A 21836-nucleotide genomic window follows, 5' to 3' on the forward strand; every position below is an offset into this window, starting at 1 on the left:
CCTCTCTAGAGATCGCCACGAGGGCGAACCAGGGATCATATTGGGGCAATCTGGGGCCATCTGAGAATGTTTAAAGAAAACCAATAGCCCGCACAACCCGGCGGCCCCAAAGGGCCACTGACTCGCACCCTTACATCGACAACCGGATTCAGGTTGTCAAGCGAGCAACGCACACTGCAACAAAGCGATGAGCGACGAGAAGAGCGACCAGACCCTTGCGTCGCTCGCTGTGGGCTTCACGCTTGGCTTTGGCCTGCTGACAGTATGGGAGGCTGTCAAGCAGACCAGGCGAAGCAAGAACCCGCGGCGGAGCTCGTATGTTTACATGATCTGGGTGGAAGTTGCTTCCAATGTCGGCATCTTGATTCTGGCGAATCTGCTATTCCACGGGGTCGTCGCACCCAGGTGAGGATGAACTCTCCATTATGGAGCCACGACCAACCAACACCAGCTAATGTCCAGCCAACAGCGTTACCATGTTGTTCTTCATCCTAGTCTGCTGGGTCTTCGAAGTACAGATCCTAATGCAGATTATCATCAACCGGATAGCCATCATTTGCGAGACCCAGGACATTGTCACGAAGCTCAAATGGGGGACAGCTATTGTCATGACCTCAATCAACATTGCTGTCTTCTGCATCGTGAGTGAACATCTGGCCAACAAGCCCTGGGTGGTGGAACAACTTGTGCTGACGACTACGACAACCAGTTTATTCCCGCACATCAAATTCCTCCTGTGAGCAATACATACGTCGAGATAAATAAATACTGGGACAGGATATCGAAGGTCATCATCTGCCTCATTGATGCAGGTCTCAACTATTACTTCCTGAGAATCGTGAAGCAGCGTCTACTGGATCAGTATGGTTTGATGAAATACGCTCCACTGGTCACATTCAATGCCAGATTGATGTTCATCTCTGTTGCTTTGGATGTGAGTACAGACTCTGTTGTATCGTTGCTGGAATCGAAAAGCTTATGGTTATCTCCACAGGTCCTCCTCATCGGTCTGATGAGTCTTCCCAACCAGTCAGTCTTCATGCTCTTCCACCCGCTAGTGTGTAAGTGGTACCCTGCGAAGGCTCCCTCCAGCGGCGCACACCTCATTTGTTGACCGCCCGTGGTCGACCGGGTACACCCGCATGTACTGATTTACAATGCCACAGACACGGCAAAGCTCAACATTGAAATGACGATGGCCAGTCTTATTGTGAAACTGGCACAGAACGACCGGAGCGACGCCTACTTTGCAAACTCGCATTCACACAGCACCCCACACCACCGAAACTCCCAACTCCGAGGGCGAACCCAGAACGAGCGAGAGGTCGCGCTGAAGACCTTCACCGAATCGAGAGTCCGCGCCTCATTTTCCAACGGGAGCGACGAGGCCCAGGCGCCCTTCCCAAACGGCGGCATACAGAGGACGAGAGAATTCCAGATCACGGTGCACCACAGCAATTCGGGCAGCATCGACGAGACCAAGGAATACCCGACTGGGGATCACGACGAGGCATGGTTGACGCGGAATCCAGGACACCCGAGGGACGCGCCCAGCGACAAGTCGACGGGCACGAGGGACTAGTGGGCGAGGGAGGCTGCGAGCTGCAGTACAGGGAAACACAGAACCATCACCGCTGCAACTCAATCACCTGGAGGGAAACACAGAACCATCAACACTGCAACCCGATCACATGGAGGGGAACCGCTGGATGGAACCGCAGGTGGCACGGAAGACAGGGCGGGCATTCCCCGATGCCATGGCCGCATAGATGCCGCGTAACGCACGATGCAACCCCGGAGATTTCGCCACATGCCTGGACCCAGCGCAGATCACCACCGAAGATCCGCCAGGCCCACTTAATCATCAGCCCAACGCAGGGTATCGGCTTTACTGGGAGGGACGAGAACCTTGAGAGTACGACTTTGCGCCGAACACACGAGAGCGAGAAGCGATCTTCACTTCACAGGACAGTAAGCCGGTTTATTTTTCGCTGCAGAAGTGGCCATTGTATGGGAACGGCGACAGGGACGAAAGCCAGGCTGAGGCTTGTTATGACTAGTAGATACCCACATATTTCTTGAAATTTTAATGTAATGTTGAGACTAGGCATTTAGTCGAACATCACCATACGACTCCTTGATTCACTGAGATCAGCATGGGCATTTGCTTACTGACTTTGCCTGACCATCTCGCGAGTCTCCACATCAATACCGCGGAGTGATGCCTGATGACGACGTGCGTGTTAAGATATTGATCCACATGTCCTTATCTGAAGCACTGCAAGTGATTGATAATCGACGGGCTTCAGCTGCTGGAGATTGAGTGGGTTCAACAGGGCGTGAAACCAGATTTCCGCGGGCACCTGGGGACATGTGCAGTTGACGCGGCGATGTAGCATTGCTGCGGCGACGAAATTTGAAACAACGTGATAACTTTATGTACGGCCTGAGCAAGCCCAACTGGATGCACGCCCGATTTCCGAGACACTCTCATAGTATGCTTGTGTTAGGCTGCAGCCATTTCGTGAAATTGAGAGGCCATGATCGCATTTCGTTCAGAATGCCATGCCCTGGATGAAAATGGGGCGAGCTAGTATGCGAGGACGATGCGAGAGAGTTCCGCTTCCGAATCCAAAGCTTGACAAGGGTGATCGCTGTAGGGTGTTGTGGTAGCCTTCGGCAACATCCGTGTTCCCCCTGCTCGGTATCGTTTTCTTTATTAATGAAATCCGCCTCACTGCTGAATTCAACTTGTTACTTGAATACAGGACGTTGGTCTGCCGCGTCAAATTCCCCCGTCACATGCATCAATAGATGAAAGCCCGTACCTCAGAGTTCACTTAAATCGTTGGGCAGAGGTCCGTCGAGAATGGCGGGCTTTAGTACAGGATAGTGGACAAAAAGGCCTACATCAAAATTTCACTAGCTGTGACGGAGAGAATTAAGATGAGACCAGTGTCAGCCGTAGTCAACAGGCACCAAAAGTCACCGGACGTAAGCATTTCTCTGACTTGCAGTCTAGTCACTGCCATTTTTTTCACCAACAACCACTGCACAAGCGCAGAACGGCCGAATACCAACTTCCAAGGGTGTCAAATATTTCCATGAAACAATTTAACCCGCATTGAACTCCGGACCCGCACTGCTGTCAACGAGAGCTTCTACTCGCTTCCTCGCCCCCACACACAACCAGCGTGTGTCCATTCTGTACTACCTAGGTATCTACCAGACATCTCATCCCCGCATTCGAAGACTCGGGTACACAATGGTAAGCACACTCTGCGACTGGGTATTAGACGAACTTGAACTGAGGTCAAAGGTCGAGAACAAGGGTTTGTCTCTCGAAATTCTTCGGGGTCGAAACCCACCGTCCCCAGCACGTCACACGGACTCGCCCAGTTTGGTTCCCCCGCCGCGCAAAAGCACGCCCAGGGAGACTGCCGCGGCTGCTGCGGCGAGTGCTATCAATGGATATGTCCGAGCCCTTGAAGAGGAGGATCCAAAGATGGTCGCAGCTCGTACTGCCCAAGCCATAGCTGTCGCTGCCTCCACCTCACGTACTCGTGCTGGATATGTTGCGGCCGCCACTGCTGTCGAGAGCATCGCGCTTCTTCACGTTGAAGATTGCCGCATTAGGGCCCAACATGGACAGGTTGGTATGCGCACGAAGCATGCGATCAACGTTGCTGTTGACGCTGCCCTGGCTGCCAATGATTACAGTACGGCTGCCCCACCTCCCACATTCGACGTTCGCGACGCCGACTTGCATACCTTGGAGGGATCGCAGCTGCCGCCGCTGTCTCGACGGCCGAGGGGGCAAATGCGAGTGCCAGAATGGCAGATATGGAAAGATTTCATAGGAGGCATCGCCCTAGCCTTTGAATTTGGGTACCTGATTCCCTTTGCGTATGGGTCAGGCGCCGAACGGGCGTTCCTGTCTGGCACGGCCGTGGCGGCCTTCTTCGGCTTCATCTTGTTCCGGGCGGGCTTCTTCAACGACTGGGAGGAATAGCATCATTGTTGGCCTCGTGAAGGGGCCAAGTTTGAAACAGTCAGGAGGTGATTGCGACCGCGTGAGAGAGTATGGCACATGTCCTTTTTTCATTATAGAATTTCTGGTCGTGCTTCTGGAAACAGGCATGTTCACGGCCCGGGAGCTTTTTCAACATCACACATCGTCAGTTGGCCCGGCCTTTGATACCCGGTTCCACTATTCAAGTAAGAGCGAGACTGCATTGGATAAAGAAGTGATCAGTTATCTAGACACTGTGTTAGAAGATGGTGAAAAGGAGTATGTACATAGATGAGCTTAGTCTCAGAAGAAGAATAATTAATTAAGACCCCATTTCCCCCTTCGCTACAGGTAAGGATGTAAAGATCCTAGAGTATACCTTCCTCCCTCCTCCTCCTCACTCCTCCTTCCTTAACTTTATTACGGCTGGAAGGTCAATGAGAAGCCAGTATTTAGAGCAGGAACTGTTGCCTCTTGACGAACTGTAAATTCTGGACTTTACTTAGCCCCCTAGGGTAGCCGTTGCTGAAGTCTATAGAGCCCCGGTCTAGTACCGACCAATCCACTGCCGTCGACAATTGTTGCAGATGAGCTGGAAGGTGGTTGTTTTGGTCTCGTTCGGCAGGTAAATTCATGCTCGAACCACTCGATCTTGAGCAAGTAACAGCTGCTGCCGGACACAGCTGTCCTCCTGGTAAGAGCTGAGGGACATCCACCCGAGGTCCAGCAGGTAATTGCCTGGCACGCCCGGGCGGCTGGAGGCGTGTAGGTACTCAATAAGGTCCGTGTACTTCTCAAATGGTTGGCACCTAGCGGTTGAATAATAGGTCACTAGATACACCTATCTGTCTTGGGAAGGCTAGCTGCACGCTTGGGCAATGACTTTGCCCAAGTAAGTACCTACCTAGGTACTGACGCGTCGCACCGATGGAGCCGCCACAGCACCGGACAGTGAGAATGCAGACACTTGGCCATCAATCAGAAGCCTTGAAAATGGAAGGGAATAGGAAAGCTTGCAATTAGTTTCGCCTTTCTATTTGCAATGATATCACCATCACTCATCCGTCAACATCACGACCCATGCCTTCCACGAATTTCCGACCAACGATACTTGCTCCCCAAAACCACAACTCCAGGCCACAACTGAAGGCCATCCACTGCCATCAACACTCAGAAATCTACTGGCCTTTCCGCGGAGCCCCCCTGCCCGCCATTCAGATCACACATGACTGTTTAATCCTACCAACCGCGGCTAGCCGACGACCCCCACCTGAGGCTGAGCGTCCCAGGAATTGGATGCATGCAATGGCTGGCCGCCTCTACACTTGCCTGTCAGGCAGAAGGCAATCAAATCGCGAGACAAGGCCTCTGGAAGAATCATTTGGGGTCCCAAGCCCACAGCAAGGTCCCGAGTCTCTAGATGACACTCCGCCACCTCCTTATGTCCTACCACTGGCAGAGCTTGGAGAAGAGCTTCGACAGGGGCTTCGAGAGGGGCTTCGAGAGGGGCTTCGAGAGGGGATTCGACAGGGGCTTCGAGAAGGGCTTCGAGAAGGGCTTCGCGGGAATGCCACTACTCAGCCTCGACAAAGCACGGAAGAATGTGTCTCCCTAGACACTCGTCGTGACCGACACCCAGACCCCCGGTCCCCTTGCGCCGATCGCCCCGTAAACCCACTTCCGCACGAACTACCACTTCACAGGGCAGCTGAAGCCGCTGCTCCCATCGCTCTTGGTATTTCTACCTCGCGGCCTTCCAGTGCCTTTCCGGCTGCGGCGATGCCAGCCGAGAGCTCTGCGCCCCTTGCCATTGAGGACGTCCTCGACACAGCGTCTCGTGGTCAGTGAAAATGTGCCCACAGGCATGGATTTCAATCCGATGCTAGCACTTCTAAGACTGCGGATCCTGGAAATCTCCAGCCTGTCAATATCCACAGCATGCGTGCTCCAGAGCACCCGCAACCTCAAGAGCTTCCATCGCTGCCACCAGAGCCGCAGAAGCAGAAGCAACCCTTTATTATGGCGTGCACGAAGCTCTGGGCGATGCATACAGGCGCAATCTACGCGGTCGGGCTCTCGATAGCCTGGACGGCCAAGGCAGACATAGCATGGTCGGTGGGGGCCGGGATGTTCTGGATGATCGGACTTGGGACGCTTTGGCTGCTAGAAGCCGGGTTGAGCTTCGAAGACTATCAATGGAGCTTACGGTATGAGCAATGGCGTTTGTCGTACGAACAATGGCGCTTGCAGCATCAGCAATGGCAACAGCATTCAAGTTGAGGCTGCGGCAGGCGAGGACATTGAGTGTTCGAAACAGGGAAGAAGACATGTCTAGGAAAAGGGGATAGCACATGCTTCTCTGTTGACGACTTTCGTCGAGATCCGGTTCCAGAACATACCACCTCAAGTGGCATCTTTCGCTTGTATTGTGTGGTAGACGGCACTGCCAGAACTGGTTGTCGCTAGCATCGTCTCTGCGGCACGAGGCTGAGCCTACGTGCTCAGGCGTCGCTAATTGTGATTTTTTAAGCTGGGCCTTTGAGAGTTTACCATTGGATTAAGGGACCGTACGCCTTCGTGACGTATACGGATTGAGAACGAAGCCACCTCATGGTCGTGGTAGTAAATTATCTGGTTTTGGTTGCGTGGTCCTGATTTGGGTCCAAAGCTGCGTGCGGTGTCTTCTTGCAGAGCGCCTGGTAGTCTGATGAGAAATCGAGAGAGAGTCCGTCAGGACCCAGCTGTATGGTAGACTTGGTTACCCCAGTATCTCTCGACGGACACTTCCACGCTCAAATCAGGCTTTTAGCCATAAATGTCTGCTCCAGGTACTGAATGTGACACAAAATTACGGCCAGGCGTGAATTGGGCGTTGTATCAACCAACTCGATTGGTTCCTCTGCCATTTGCACTGCTTAATCATGCCCGCTCAGCCTTGCGCTCTCTCATGCACCAGCTTATGATGCAAGATCGCCCCGGGATTGCTGGAGAGAAATTCACCCTTTACTCACTGTGGATAAAAGGCGCAGCCAAGCGCTGTCGCAGCTCCCAGCCGGTCAGGGTCAGGGTGATGTAGCCCCTTTACCTTGGCTGGTCAAAATGGTGCAAGTCAGCAAACGGTGTTTACTCGGTTGACTGCTGACGCCACAGACTGCTCGGCTATAAGACTGCTCGGCCAGAAGACTATAATAACCACTCGACGTGGCTGCCCGCGCGTCGTTCCTGAGAATCCAACCATCATCAGATGCACTGAATAAATGACCCACAGCAGCGTCTCTAAGTCCGCGTTCAGCCCTCACTGTCATGAAACCGTCTATCCTTGCATGGGGTCCAGCTGCAGATCTTTCGCATCGACAGATATAGACTACGACGTAACGTTAATGGCATTCTGATTTCTTATGAGAACGGAGATTCGCACAGAAAAAAACGGAGGGTACACAGATACACTACCCCCCCCCCAAACTGCAGCCAATCAGAGGGCTCCATTCAACCCCCCGACCACACGCACCACCCACATTAAGTGCTTTTGTGCCCCCTTCTGCCTGTAGACCTGCCATTCCTCCTCCACCTACCTAACACCAGGGTTAGTAGCTAAGAAGCCTTGTACGAGGGTTTGTGGGACTATTAACTAGCTGCTATAGGTTGACTTGACTGTGGAGGATCTTGTCGGCGATGAGAAGGAGACCTAGGAGGAGATTGTAGTGCTTGGCGACTCGCTAGAGCGCCCTGGGCGACGAGGAGGAAAGAAGTAGCAAACCACCAGACCAAAAGCGACGATAGGAGGATTAGAAATCGAGGGCTGATGAGGATATGTGTAGTTAATGAGTGTAAATTTCGGTTTTGTATGGCGAGTGGGTGGTGTAAATTAAGGTTGGTATACTGGGGGTGCATTGTATCTGTGTACCCTCTGTTTTTTTCTGTGTGAATCTCCGTTCTCTTTCTTATTACATGTGGAAGCCATACATAAATTTAGAAGATTCAGCTGTACTCTAGAACACTGCTCCCTGCCTCCTCTTTGTCCACCAGTGGTTGGGCCCTAGGTGATGGTTGGGGTGATAGGGCTTGACACCTACTCGACAATTTACGGTGCAAGTCCAGTCACATCAGCCTGTGCGATAAGCATGGTCTTGATTCGGCTTCCAGGACTATGGAAATACACTTCACTTAGTGTTTCTAGCAGCTGCATCACCGAGCGATCTTATTTTCCGGGCACCTAGCTTGCTGATCTATTTCAACCGGGCCCGGGCCGGCGGGATATCTTCCGGGGAATACGTGCTGCATCGCCGACCATTCTAGATGCCTTGGCACACTGACTGCAAATCAGACGAGGAGGATATTTGCACAGCGAAGGGGAGATTAAGAAGATCGAGCGTTTCTGTAGGTCAAGCAAATGGCGGAGACTGGTGCCTCGTGAATCTTGCTCTCTTTGAACAAGGGAAGAAACATTCTATCCAGGATGACTCCGAGTCGAACACGTATCATTGTGCGATCCTGAGCTTGTTTCGCTCGAAATTCACTCATTGCTTGGCGGCAAGACATGTCCACCAAGGATTTATCCGAACTTATCGTTCAATCAGGTCTGAGACGTTGTACATCTGGATGCCAGGTAATATCACCGACGAGTGTCTCATCGAGAGAAGAAAGAACGCTACATTGCAATTCAGGAGCAATGCGAATGTCCTAGAGATGCCAACGGCCGTTTCATCCAAGCAGGGCGATGCGCCAACTCACACTCGATGATCATATGATACGAACTTATTACTCGAGTCTACCCTACGCGGACACTCTATTTCAACAGCCCCCTCTCTAAACTAACTCCCTATATGACAACCTCCTCCAGGATCATCTCCGATGCAACCCTCATATGGGGCGCTCGCTTATGGAATAACATCCCATGGAGGAATCTGCTACAGAAGATGACCACATAAATAGTACTTGAGCCACAGGGGCTGTGCTGTGATATATCATTTTGAGAACATAGATTCGTAAGGCAAGAAATCGAAAGTATAGGGGAAGAAGTACTCCCAGCCAAATAGCTCAGCCCTAGTTTACTACTATTACTATACCCCTAATCTAGGGCTTTTAATATGTATCATAAGCTCATATCATAAATTAAGGTCTTTGTATGGGGGATGCATGTTGCCTTGTGGGTCAGTTATTCTTGCTTCGCTTTAGGCAACCTTGGAACCTTGGAAGCCTGCTCCCAGCCCCATTATGCTCTATTTGACAGGCTGACTACAGGTCCAATTCTACCGAAATCGTTTTTTACATTGAATTAACCAAGGGAAGCGGTGCCTCAAGGCGGAGAACATTTCAAGTAGATTCTTATTGCCGCACTCATGAAGATAAAACAGACCTCGAGTGCCCACTGACGTTTGCGATCGTGGGCTTCAAACACACTATTGAACGGGTAGGTGCCCATGCGATTATAGATGGTTGTGCATATTCCATAGCTTTCAATTATTTAATATCAGATGCATATTTTTCACATATACAATGATTTTGTTGAGAAACAGAGACAAGACGCTAGTATCCCCTCAGATCGAAGAACCATGGACAGATCAATAACAATGATTTTGTGGCCAGCCACTCGCCACAACAGCCCCCTTACATCCTGTAGCTATCATCGACCGCCTTCCCAACCACAGCTTCTGGACGACGCTCAACCCCAGAGAGCACCTCCTTCTCCTGCTGAACAGCAACGTGGTTGTTCAACAGGTGCGAGGGGTCCTTAACCCAGAACGCTACAGCAGTGGCAACCAGGCAGAACGGGATAGTAGCGTAGCAGACCATCCTGAAGGCGTTCGAGTACGTCTCCTTGAACGCGGCGCCCGTGGCGGCAATGACGGCGGGCGTGGCGCCGGGGACGCCGTCGAACGCGAAGGGGACGCCGACGGCATTTTGGATGACGGCCGGGATCAGAGCGCTCAGATTCGCTGGGTCAAAGCCCGCGCCGATCGCGGCCCCGGCGAGGTTGGGACCCAGGTTCTTGTTGGCGACCGAGGTCATGATCGTGCTGAAGATGGCGTTGCCGACAGAGCCGCCTGCTGAGCGGAAGGTTCCTAGGAGACCGGCGCTGACACCGAGCTCCTCTACTGGAACGAATAGGCCGGAAGCGACGTACGCGAGGGTTGTTACCCAGCTATCAGAGTTGTGAGCAAATCGGGCCACCAAATACAACTCGCGGTCAGGTACAGGGGACTCACGTGAAACAGGACTGTCCAAACAGCTGCATCGCACTCCACGCCATCTTGTTCGATGGGACAACTGCGGCATAGGCGCCGGTGAAAGCACACTGCATTAAAAGGGCAAAGATGATCTGATGCCGAACGTGCTTGATCTTGTGGACAAGGGACGGAATGATCCAGCCTCCCAGAACACCGGACATCGTGGAGGGAATCATGATGACACCAATCTCGACAGGATCATTCGTAAAGGCGTACAAAGTGATCTGCGGCGCGAGTGTGACGATAGCCTGCCAGACCATGCCAGAGATAAACAGGATGATCAGGTGCACCGTGAACTCCCGGAACATGGCGAAGAGCTTGAAGGGGAAGATCGGGTTCTTCGGCTTGGTGAAGTCGTACCAGAAGCTGCCCACAAAGATGACAGCTCCGATGGAGATTGTCGAGGCAACAAGTGGGATAGAGTAGCTAGTATGTCCCAGATCCGTCATCCCGACGAGGAAGATGCAGAGACCGGCGGTGAAGAGGGCAAGGCCGATGAAGTCAAGTTCCTTGAACTCTTCCCAACGGGATTTCTCGAAATCATGCTGCGGGCGGGAAGGCGGGAAGTAGCAAACAAAAGTGCCGGCGATGCAGATCACAGCGTATATGATGGCGATGTAGAAGCACCACCTCCATGTCGCCTTGATCAGGAGCTGGGTAGCGAGGTACACGCTGAGGCAACCCCAAGGGATGTTGATGCAGAACTCTGTCCATCCGAGACCGATACCTCTGTGTATTGTCAGCATCACGATCGAGTATATAGAATCGCTTTACTAAGATTGACGTACCGGTACTTATTGGGGAGCAGCTCTGAAATTCCGGGATATCCGACGAAGATGGTGCCTGCGCCGAATCCGCTATGTCCGGTCAGTAAACTCGTGCAAAGAGAAAGTAGCACATTTCCGATACTCACATAATAGTCGTTCCTGCAGCGACCTGAAGAGTCGAGTTTGCAACCGCAGCAATAATCTGCATGCTTGTTAGTACGGTATTCGCCTCCAGGAGAGGGTCAAAACTTACACCACCGATCAGAGTGAAGAGTTGTCCAGACATGAGCACCCAGCGGCGACCAAATACATCACTGAGGCCACCTGCAATGGAGAAGGCCACGGCGGAAGCGACGGACCAGCCACCGGGAATCCATATAATATTATCTGTGTCGCCCAGTTGCTGTCCTATTTGTTGCAGGATACCAGTGGGAAGTAGGAGACCAGCACTGATGGCGGGGACATATGACAGGCCCATAAACTGTTGCCGTCCCAGAATTAGTATTAATTTCCCTCAATCACAGTGTCTTGTGGGTATCATTGACTGACAAAGACAGCCAGCAACGTTGATAACGAGACTTTCGGCTCTGGGGCATCTGGCGCCAGCTGAACTTGCTGCCCGGCCCGCTGGTAGCTGTCCGTGCTTGGGCTCTCTAGGTCTCCTCGGTTATCAACGTGGTCAACGGTCGGGCCCTTCTGCCCCTGGATCTCGTCCATCTCCATGTTGGCTGAGTGTTCCTGTTGAAGTGGATTAAGTGAGGTGTCAATATCGAGTGACCGAAGAGGATGGATTCCCGCTTCAGACGCGCAGGAACAAGACAGTTAAAAAGGAGACTGAGTAGATATCCCCCTGGTCAGACTCGGATGCGTCGCCCGGCGCTACCAGGGGAGCTATAAGGCATCTCGCCGGGTTAATTTCTGCTCCCCGCACGGATGGAACATGAACATGCTGGACCCCTGAGCCCTGGCCGCGGGACTGAAATTCCTAGGACAGCCTGACCCCCGCCAAGGCCTGCGAGTCACTGCATTAGGTTTCGCTGTGACAGACTTCAAAGGGCTTAGTCGCGTCCAACAGTTGCGCGTCGAGCAAATCCCGCCTGCCAGGCTGACGATCACGCCTCGAGTCGAGCATCAGCGCCCTTGGCCGGCGCAGGCAGTCCTGAACATCTCCTCGATCTCTGGGGGAGGCTACGGGATGTATAGATGATGCGTGCTATTTGATGCTACGGTGAGCGAGTGCCACCGGCCAGCGGGAGAGCTCTCTAGGTCCTTGGCGCCATCGAACTACTCTCTTCGAATGAGCCACTAGTCCCTTGCGCTTGTCTTGGTCAAACTTAGCCGGATCTGGGGCGGCGTGTAGTTTTTACGGTCGCAGAGGCTAGACAACGTGGCGCCGATTCTGGGCCACACGAGGTTGTGTTGATCGGAGAGGGGGGCTCCCCCGTCGTGAAGGCAGCCCTGCGGGCGGTTGGGCGAGATCGTACCCGTGGCCGGTTTGGGGACGATCGGCGACGTTGAGGCTCAACTTTGGCCCTTCAAGTTTGGGGCGTGCTGCTGTCACACCAGTCCGTGCCTCATCGAATACAACCACATCACATTGTCACTACCACATTGCTGGCCGAGCTGCGGGCTTAAGCAAGCGATATGGTGCTGCCAGTGTGACTCGATCTGACATCTTTCTGGAAAGCTTGGAAGCCAATACGCGCATTGTTTCACACCAGTCAGGCTCACAGCTGTTTGCTTTTGCGTCCCGAACCAAAGCGCTGGCTCTCTTTCCCCCTACCCATCAATGGCGGCACCACCGCGGGTCCTCTTATGGCCGCACGACACGGGCGCTTTATCTTCACGCTACCTGGGCCGTATGACCACCTCAGCCTCCTCGGGTCCGTCTCATCCATGGCTTCCATCCCTGAAAGCTGACCGCGGAGAACGATCCACTCTGGCTGCGGGGCCCCGCATTCATTCCCGGCCCGCCTTGGGTGTCCCCATCGCTGGTCTGGGGTTCTATGGAGACTTCTCGTGGCATGTTCGCCAGGCCTCTTGGCGGTTCGTGTAGACGCTACGGCGACGTCAAAGGGAGAGGTTATTGGGATTTAAGTTCTACCGAATCTTGCTCTGACCTGCACCTGGTCCCAGCCTCTGGGTCGACAAATAAGGTTACATCTGGGCACGCGCGCCCCGGAGTAACTGCTATTATTGAGGCAATGTCGGCTTGTGGGGGCTTTTTTAGGTTTGGCCATCCGGTGAGGGTGACGTCCACCACAACCCCCTTCATGGCTGTTGGACTAGGGAGCTTATCAGCGCTGCGCTGAGCTTCAGCTGAGGCGGGCTTCCAAAATTGTTGCCGACGTTCAATTCATGCTTTGCGTCCACTGTCAAACACCAGCGCTTCTGGACGCTGAAGAGTTTCATGGGAATCCATTGCCCCCCTCGATGTTGGCGTATCCAAACTATCACCAACAATCGCACTCGCACGGGTTGTTTCGGAGACTGACTCCAGTTATTAAAGGTTGGCGTCGCACGGGTTCACTCACGGACAACGGGTCGATGCTACCCTCAGTGGGCTTTAGGGCCAAGGCAAGCAACGATCAACGCTACTGTGGTATGCTATCACTGCCGATTGGCCCGAGTCATGTTTTGTTTGCTTCATCGATCCGCAATCATACATTGTTGTCCCAATTCGTACATCAGCTCACAATGTTGGGATAGAGTTTCTCAACAAGCCGAGTACCGAACTCAGAGATGATAGTCTCGATGAAATCGTAAGTGGACAGGAAACAGCTTATGCTTCGCCCAAGGCGCGGGAAGGCATATTCCGGACCCAAGATCACTCTGCGCTTAAGGCGCTCCGTGCTTTTATGCCCTAAATAGTTGACTGTAGAACCGTTGAATATCCAGACAAAACCTTGGAAGGAAGGGCAGGTGTGCGCGTTGTCAATCAAGCTGGGGTGGGCTCATTCTGTAGCCAGCCAAAGAAGTCCTCAATTATTGTGCCACGCAGTGTGATCGCTTCTTCGGCGAGGGTACCTGGCTCCGGTGCTTGAGGTGGCTGACGACCCAATGATGTGTTTACAAACCTCAGGACCATAGCGAAAGGGGTACACCTCAAATCGTTGTGTGCATTCATTGACCGCGTCGCTGTTTGGAGCTCCAGCTTCGCATTGCGTCCCCAAGAAAGCGTTCATCACAGCAGAGGCAAAACCACTGGCGCATGAAGCTGGTATCCCCAAATTAATCATGTTCCATCAGTTCTCATGGTTCTGCACTTGTAACTCGCGAGAAACTCGAGTGTGCCTCTTGATCGACCGGGTCCTCGTCCTAGTGTGTCAGCCGAGCGAACGTTCACGGCTCGACGCCGGCTGCCCGGCTCAACGCGAAAGCTACCGAGGTCTTCGGAAACACCGGTAATATGCATTGCATAGATCAGAGGGTGTTGGATGTCTACGTACACAAGGTTGCAGCCCCATGTCGGTCGCTGTTTAGGATCTTCGGCAACTGGATTATCTTCAAAGCTGTGCTGGGCTATCAGAGCAATTTCTCATTGCATCGGCACCTGGGTTCGATTGGTACCTGAATATATACTGTCTTTAAGATTCACGCTGAAACAATGTTCTCGACCCTAACACTCAGCCTGGGACTTGCTCGACAGTCGAGTCCGGTCGTCCAGGGTCGCTTGAGACTCGAGATACCGTGCATCCAAGTATCATCTGGTGACATGTTTGGTCGTTGACACGAGTGTCAAATGAGAAATTTCAAAAACGGTCTGCCTAGTGTATACGGACAGAGTAGGTATATGGCTGCATAAACTATATATCTGAAGTTGGCAGTATAAACGGCGAATATTAGAGCCGCGCATGCGCGCATACGCGTCCCATTTCCCTGGAAGCCAATTATCTAATTGGGAATAATCTAGCACCCAAACTGTGATACTTGTTCCCGCCCCCTTCGCTTGACAAGGCTGCATATCTTGTCACCGTGGATCCAATTCCAGGATCAGGGGTAGTTGGTCCTAGCAGCTGCGACCCATTGAGCTATAGGCATGTTAGTGATAAAACAAGACGTATTTAGTTTAACATGCTTCGTGAAATTAAAGATTCTTTCATTCGATCGGCCCGAATGATGGAGGTCGATACTGACCCACAACGGTGGGCGGCCACGCAATCACCAAGTGACACAGGGGAAGAATACACGTACTGAAGACACTTCCGCCTGAGAAGGCCGTGTCAAGGTCGCTCGTCGCACTGCAGACGCCATAGACGTAGCGGTTGCCATTGACGTCCCATTCAGGGCCCAGCCAGAGGGGACCACCAGACTGGCCAGGCTGGGCGTCAGCGTCAGTAACGATCATAGCCCGTCTCTCGTTGGGGCAACCCGAGAACGTGTTGAGCCTCGAGACTGTGATTTCTCCCTGGCGGTAAGGCTGGGAGGCGCCATCCCTATCGCCTGGGTAGCCCATGTGGTACCAGACGTTCTTGTTGAGGTGCTGATCCTCGGTGACCCTGGCCCCAAAGTAGCCACGTTGGTCGCCTATGCGGTCCTTGAGGATTACTAGAAGAACGTAAGTCTTCTGTTATTGTCTCTGCAACCGTGATTGGGGTTTCAATTCGACTCGAGTTGCCAGGAAACTTACGGATGGCCCAGTCACTGAACTCCCAGCATGGGGCCCCGATAGGTACGCCCGAGTTGAGCACATACTGAACCTGCGAAGATGGATAGGTATCTCCGCCGGCATATGCAGGTCGGAATGTCATCGGAGTTCCTTGTTCTGGGATACAGTGCAAGGCCGTGGCAACGTGGCGCGGACCAACCAGTGTCGCCGAGCACAAGCCGCCCCCGAATTCGAGACGGCCGATAGGTGAGTATGGGAAGTTTCTGTCGGTCCAGCGGACGCGGTTGTCCACTCCTCCGATAATCCCCCTTTTCTCGGCCAGTGCAACATTGCCAGAATCCGACGGCGGCACCTCCGTGACGTTGCTCTCAATAACGCTCTGCAGAATGTCGGCGTCGAGGGTGATGAACTCAGGAATTAGAATGTCTTCGATGCTTGCGATGCTGGCCTCGGACTCGACTGGGGGGCCAACACCCAAGGGCATCCACACTGGCTCATTCTCGGCCGTGGGGAGTGAATAAGCTGTTTGAGCAATGCACAATGCAACAAGACCCGTCACTACCTTGGCCATCGTGGAGATAGTTTTGACTGCAGAAACTTCTAAGAACTTCTAAAAGGCTGGCGAATGCTGTAGGATCATGGCAGCCCGGGGCATATTTTAGCAGATTTGACAGGGCAGTATATATATTCCACGCCGAGTAGGCGTATCACGCTCTTTCACTGCGCGGAATCTTCATGAGCATAAGGGCGGACATCTACCTCCAGACAAGTTTCAAGCCACCAATGTAACCTGTTGCTTACACGAGAACATAGTCTGGTTCCTGGTCATTTTGTACGGATGCTTGGCATATCTACTGGTGAGGTTCTATTTGACCACGGTCAAATGCTTCGGATGCGCCGTATGATCCATCGAGTGTCCTTGGCACTCGTAGCTGGACCCCGACTTTACTCCCCTGACACAATGCGTGATCATCCAGTCTCAACGGGTCTAAGCCTTGAGAATAATGCGGGCTCGATAGTTTCGTGGGGAACGAAGCACTGAATGACAGTCACTGACAATCCACCAGGTGCTATTGGATGCTATAAGCAGATTCCCGGTCACAATAGCATTGTGGTATTTGACAAATCAGCTTACGGAAACGTTTTGCCAAAGTCGAACGAAGAGCGATATAATGTGTGCATAATATCCTTCTACAATTTTTTCTTGTAGGCGCCTTCTCCTGATTTCAAACTTGGAATGTAACGCTGTTGCCTGGAAGTGATATCTAATCACTGTGCGAAACAAAACCTTGCTGCTGACTAGTATGTGTTATTTCGTATTCTTGCTGCCTTCTTGTAATCACTATTGATGGTAGCCAGAAGGATAGATGGTCTTGGCACAGTTCAAGACAAGACAGAACAGAAACACTATGCTTAATTCAACAGTATCATCTAGTGGCTCAGAAATCAACTTAAATTAGCCCACACACAATGGACCAGTCTCGACTCTTGGCCATGTTCAAGTGGGTGTCAAGATGCCACCTTTGGACACTGTACCAAACTTGAGATGAAATGAGAAGTCCCTGCAGCGTGCCTGCATAAGCCACACATGGAAATATCCAGGCAGCAGTAGAAAAGCTCGGCATGTATGTGGTGTCTTGGAAGCTGTACATCACCCGAGTGGCTAGATCGCTTTTCGGCTCGGAAGTCCAAATTCTGGACCAGTTCATGTTGTCACTAGGCGGCAGGAAAGGCACTGGGTCAAGTGGTGGTTCCCCGTGGACTGATCAGCTAAGTAAGCTAGGGCTATTGGTCGGTAGTGCGAGCTTACCTTAATTGAGAGCTTTGGGTTGTTGTAAGCATCCATGGCTTGCAACATTCATGTGTAAGGGTTGCATCGTGGGCGCCTTGCTGCCGTAGCACTTGAACGCTAGGCGATTGGATGTTCTAGACTAATCCGAGCCGGACTAATCAAATTTCATTCCCTCAATTGGCACATAAGATTTCTGGAACCGCTATAAGCGTGACTTTGTTCCGACGTCCTTCTGTCAATAGCTGGTGTTCAATCTGTACAGGAGTACATTGTCCTATAATGATAGAGTGGATCTGTAGCCAAGGGATAGCCAAGGGATATTAATTTGCATGTTCCTTCAGATTGTGATATTTGGATGAAGCCAATGTCTAGCTTCATCACTATATGAAGCAATAAATTGTGTTTTCGTTAAGCTAGGAAGACTACAGGCTGTATTATAACCGAACAAAATTTTGCTATGGATAAACTCCAACCCGGCACCGTGGGGCTGGTCGTGAAAGTGCAACTGACTGCCCAGGGTGCTTACCAAGTTCGGGGTCATTAGTGGCTAGGCATTCTCCTGTGTGGCTTGCGTGTAAGGGGCACCTCGGATCCTGCCAGGACTGCGAAGTGGTGCGAGGTCATTTTTCATATAGCCACACTTAGAATAGATAACTTTCAGTACTCGTAGTCCAGCTGAGAGTATGTCGGTATCAATTATCACCTGGTGTGTTTATGTTATTGGTTTCTCTCCAAAGCACCAGTTACTGGAACAACATTATACGTACTTTTGATTGCGATCCCGGAGGTATCCGGAGGGTTTAAGTTAGGCCTAGTCTAGCCTGACGATAAGCAGATCTGGACTCTACGGTGGGCTATTTCTGAAATTGAGAAACTTGTAAAGCTTTGCACAAATCAACCAGAAAACTGCCTTATATAGCTTACAATGTCTGTGGTCTCGACTAGTCCCCCACGCCTGAGAATTCAAGCCAACTCATCCGGGCCCACACTTGTAATTGCTTTGTGAGACATCTTCCAGTCCACTAACGACACATGATCAATTTCAACTGCCCGTACCATCCAGATGCAAGCAATGCCCTCCTGCTCCGGCCCGAAACTCCTTCAGCATTCTTTGGTCCTATGGCACACTCCGCTATACCAAACTCACAGCATTTGGTGGCCAGTGGTGATCGCCTCATCCAACCTTCTGATGCTTGGAATATTTCCTATTGGCAGTTTACTACATGCCTCCAGTTGGCCCAACTATAAACACAAATTCTGTGAGGCTTGGTGAAACAAGCAGACCTCATGAAGCCTCTGCCTGCTGCAGGCAAAATTGTGTCGTTGGAAGCGTCACCTCTAAAGCTAATTCTGAACTCAACATTACAAAACCTTGGAATCTTTCTGTTTAGACAATGCGTTAATAAGTGCCATATATAATTCATCGCCTCGGTGTATTCCCCTCCGGATGTCCCTGATCGTGATTTCGCATTGGAGAGTCTGTTATGACACGCTCCGCCAAGGCCACGGATACAGAGCCGCGGTTCGCAAGTAGCCCCAAGGCTCATTTGCAACTAGGTACACGTGCGGGGAGTGGAGCGGCACAAGATGAGTTACCCAATGGAGGCAACATATTTGATGTGCACGGATGGGATATTTTGCGCGTTGCCACATTTGGAACGAGTAAGATCAGACAAACCCGATATTAAGCGCATCTGCGTGGGGCTAGAAGCGCTGACTGACTGTTAAGATACTGGGGACTTTTCTTCAACGTTGTGGGGCGAAGCTGGGGAATTCGCGAGGGTGAAGAGAGCTGATGTGCTCATGCAGACTTGCCCGGGCCGGTATCCACGACGTCACTACCATGTTCGTCCCATTAGATACTACCCCAGAGTCGCATCTTTGGAATCTGGGGAATTGCCCGGAAATATGGGTCCCGTCTGGGGTATCGGACCACAACCGACGAGCTTGTCGATCATTCCCCACGTTTCGGCCTGGATGCGCTCCAGTCACGTATGACGCCGTCTTGGTTTTGTTGCCTCGCTAGTACGCGCTGCGGCCGGCTCGTCCTGTTCAGGCAAGCCGGCTGGATGATCTGACATCGGAATAACGCCGGAAAACGGCAGTGGATCTGAGGGGCAAGATCGAGGCGGACAGGGTACCATGAACAGATCAAAATGCAACGACATGACCGGCCACCACTTTAATGCAGAATTCCCCAATTTCCTACTCTGTTTTACAAGATCTGATTGATCCATTCTTCTCTTCTGCGACGACCGTTCGAGCAGATCCGGTGAGTCGGGAAAGCTGCACATCATGATTCAAACACAATGGTTCGGTCGGGGCAGAAAACTTCGCATCGCTATTACGGTGGCATGCCAAATGGTAAGACTTCGAACCCTTCGCCTCATGTTATTGTTGACGTCTTGCGTTCTGTTGTGTGGAGTCGACTTGATTGGGCACTCGTTCTTCAGATGTGCCCATCTGTCTCCTGCTTGTGCAGTTCTCAACAGAAATATGACATTGTGACTAATCAGAAATAGGCGTTCGTTCTCTTTGGATACGATCAAGGAGTCTTCAGCGGCATCGTGGGCAACGAAGATTTCCTCAATACAGTAAGCCACTATTACAACAGATTGTCCCACCAGTGACACTGCTGACAAACCCTACAGTTTGGGCATCCGAATCCCGTCAGTATCACCTTTTTCCTCTTGCGGGTCCCCGTATTTCATGTTTTGGAGCATTCCAGAATGCAACACTTTAGGATCCGCAGCAGGACTAACGTCACCACTATAGAGCCTCGAGGGCATCATCGTGAGCATATACAATTTGGGTTGCTTCTCGGGATGTATACTATCATTCATATTCTGTGAAAAGACTGGTCGGAGGCTCGCGATGTGGATTGCGATGGTATTCATTATAGTGAGCACATCCCCCTTGACCAAGTTGGACACGACCTAGGCTAAAACTCAAGTACAGGTCGGAGCGGCATTACAAACAAGCGCCTTCACGGTACCTCACATCATGATCGCGCGATTCATCACCGGCATCGGCACAGGCATCGAAACAAGCACGGTACCCATGTACCAATCCGAGCTCTGCGAAGCGTCCAAGCGCGGGCGGCTGGTCTCTTCTGAGCCTCTCTTCGTGGGTGTCGGCATCGAAATCGCGTACTGGTTTGACTACGGCATGAGCTTCGTTCCAGGATCTATTGCATGGCGACTTCCGATCGCGTGCCAGATGCTGTTCGCCTTCGTCGTCATCGTGATGGTGTTTGGCCTCCCCGAATCTCCTCGATACTTGTATGCTCATGGAAAAGAGGAGGAAGCCCTGGCAGTACTTTGCAAGGTCTACGACAGACCTCCTGAAGACTCAAAGATAGCCAAGGAACATGGTGAGATTCTGGAAGCCCTCAAGATGGAACGGGAGCATGGCGAGTACCGCTGGTCCAACCTTCTGAAGAGGGATGAAGTCCAGACGGGAAGGAGGGTTCTTCTCGCATATGGCATGCAATTTATGAACCAAATGGGCGGCATCAACCTGGTCGTTTATTACATCACTTCTGTCTTGCAACTCAACGTCGGGCTCTCTCGGCAATTGTCTTTGCTCTTAGGTGGAGTCATCAACGCCATGTTCTTCTTCGGCTCCCTTTTCCCAACATTCTTCTTGGTACGCATCCTTTCCATCCTTCCGAGAAGAGAAACTAACCGCAAACCATGTAGGACAAGTATGGCCGTCGGAAGCCGATGATGTGGGGCTCTTTTGGACTCGGTATCTCAATGATGATGATTTCAATCCTGCTCAGCTTCCAGAGCAGAGGTGGCGACCTGGCAAAGGCGACATCCTCCGCCAGCGTAACCTTCTTCTTCACTTACATGCTCATTTTTGGAGCCACCGCCAACTGTATTCCGTGGGTATATGTGCCTGAGGTTCTGCGTAGGTGTCTCTCTTCCTCCAATCTCTCTCACAAATTCCCGTCGCTCTGTTTGTTCTGGAATGGTCTAGAATGCACCGCTTCACGATCCGCAGCAGAACTAACGTCATACTTAGCATTACACGTGAGAGCTAAAGGAACCGCGGTTGGGATCTCGTCGAACTGGCTCTGGAACTTCTTTGTTGTCATGGTCACTCCAACTCTTCTCAATAACTTGGCGTGGAAGGGCTACCTGATCTTCATGGCTCTTAACTTTGCATTCGTCCCACTTGTATATTTCTGCTACCCCGAGACCAGCAATCTCACTTTGGAGGAGATCGATTGGCTGTTTCTGGAGAAGAATGCAGTCAAAACCAGTAAGAGGGTTCAGAAGCACGGCTGGGGTGGCGATAATCCATGGCAGAGAAGAGAGAGCCGGATGCAAATCCAGGAGAAGGGTGAGGGAAACGGGAACGGGGAAACTGAGCATCTGGCATAAATCCATCCAAACAGCCAACACACAGAATACAGGTTGCA

General features: G+C 51.9%; 5 protein-coding genes across 5 annotated transcripts; 3 read left to right on the plus strand and 2 right to left on the minus strand.

Annotated features, from left to right (window-relative positions):
- Nucleotides 1-187: 187 nt before the first annotated feature.
- On the plus strand, nt 188-1582 carry KVR01_005277 (uncharacterized protein; the record flags this gene model as incomplete). Its single annotated transcript, XM_044781782.1, has 5 exons — nt 188-405; nt 470-641; nt 710-934; nt 995-1061; nt 1167-1582. The coding sequence occupies 5 exons, from the start codon at nt 188-190 to the stop codon at nt 1580-1582; spliced, it is 1098 nt and encodes a 365-aa protein (XP_044645722.1).
- A 1234-nt stretch (nt 1583-2816) lies between these two features.
- KVR01_005666 (uncharacterized protein) lies at nt 2817-4319 on the plus strand. The gene is made up of 2 exons (XM_044783324.1): nt 2817-3268; nt 3320-4319. Exons 1-2 carry the CDS (start codon nt 3266-3268, stop codon nt 4010-4012), a joined length of 696 nt encoding a protein of 231 aa, XP_044646111.1. The 5' UTR covers nt 2817-3265; the 3' UTR covers nt 4013-4319.
- A 5300-nt stretch (nt 4320-9619) lies between these two features.
- KVR01_004890 (uncharacterized protein) lies at nt 9620-11729 on the minus strand (the record flags this gene model as incomplete). The annotated part of the gene is made up of 6 exons (XM_044786745.1): nt 9620-10154; nt 10219-10968; nt 11028-11096; nt 11153-11208; nt 11260-11487; nt 11556-11729. 6 exons carry the CDS (start codon nt 11727-11729, stop codon nt 9620-9622), a joined length of 1812 nt encoding a protein of 603 aa, XP_044645335.1.
- A 3270-nt stretch (nt 11730-14999) lies between these two features.
- Nucleotides 15000-16525, minus strand: KVR01_005090 (uncharacterized protein; the record flags this gene model as incomplete). Its single annotated transcript, XM_044784737.1, has 5 exons — nt 15000-15037; nt 15201-15554; nt 15637-15706; nt 15800-16108; nt 16490-16525. The coding sequence occupies 5 exons, from the start codon at nt 16523-16525 to the stop codon at nt 15000-15002; spliced, it is 807 nt and encodes a 268-aa protein (XP_044645535.1).
- A 3177-nt stretch (nt 16526-19702) lies between these two features.
- Nucleotides 19703-21798, plus strand: KVR01_005356 (uncharacterized protein; the record flags this gene model as incomplete). The annotated part of the gene is made up of 5 exons (XM_044792553.1): nt 19703-19771; nt 19930-20001; nt 20366-21055; nt 21109-21322; nt 21437-21798. The coding sequence occupies 5 exons, from the start codon at nt 19703-19705 to the stop codon at nt 21796-21798; spliced, it is 1407 nt and encodes a 468-aa protein (XP_044645801.1).
- Between the last annotated feature and the right edge of the window lie 38 nt (nt 21799-21836).

Source organism: Diaporthe batatas, assembly GCF_019321695.1.
Source record: "Diaporthe batatas strain CRI 302-4 chromosome Unknown Contig00005, whole genome shotgun sequence".
Taxonomy (NCBI): domain Eukaryota; kingdom Fungi; phylum Ascomycota; class Sordariomycetes; order Diaporthales; family Diaporthaceae; genus Diaporthe; species Diaporthe batatas.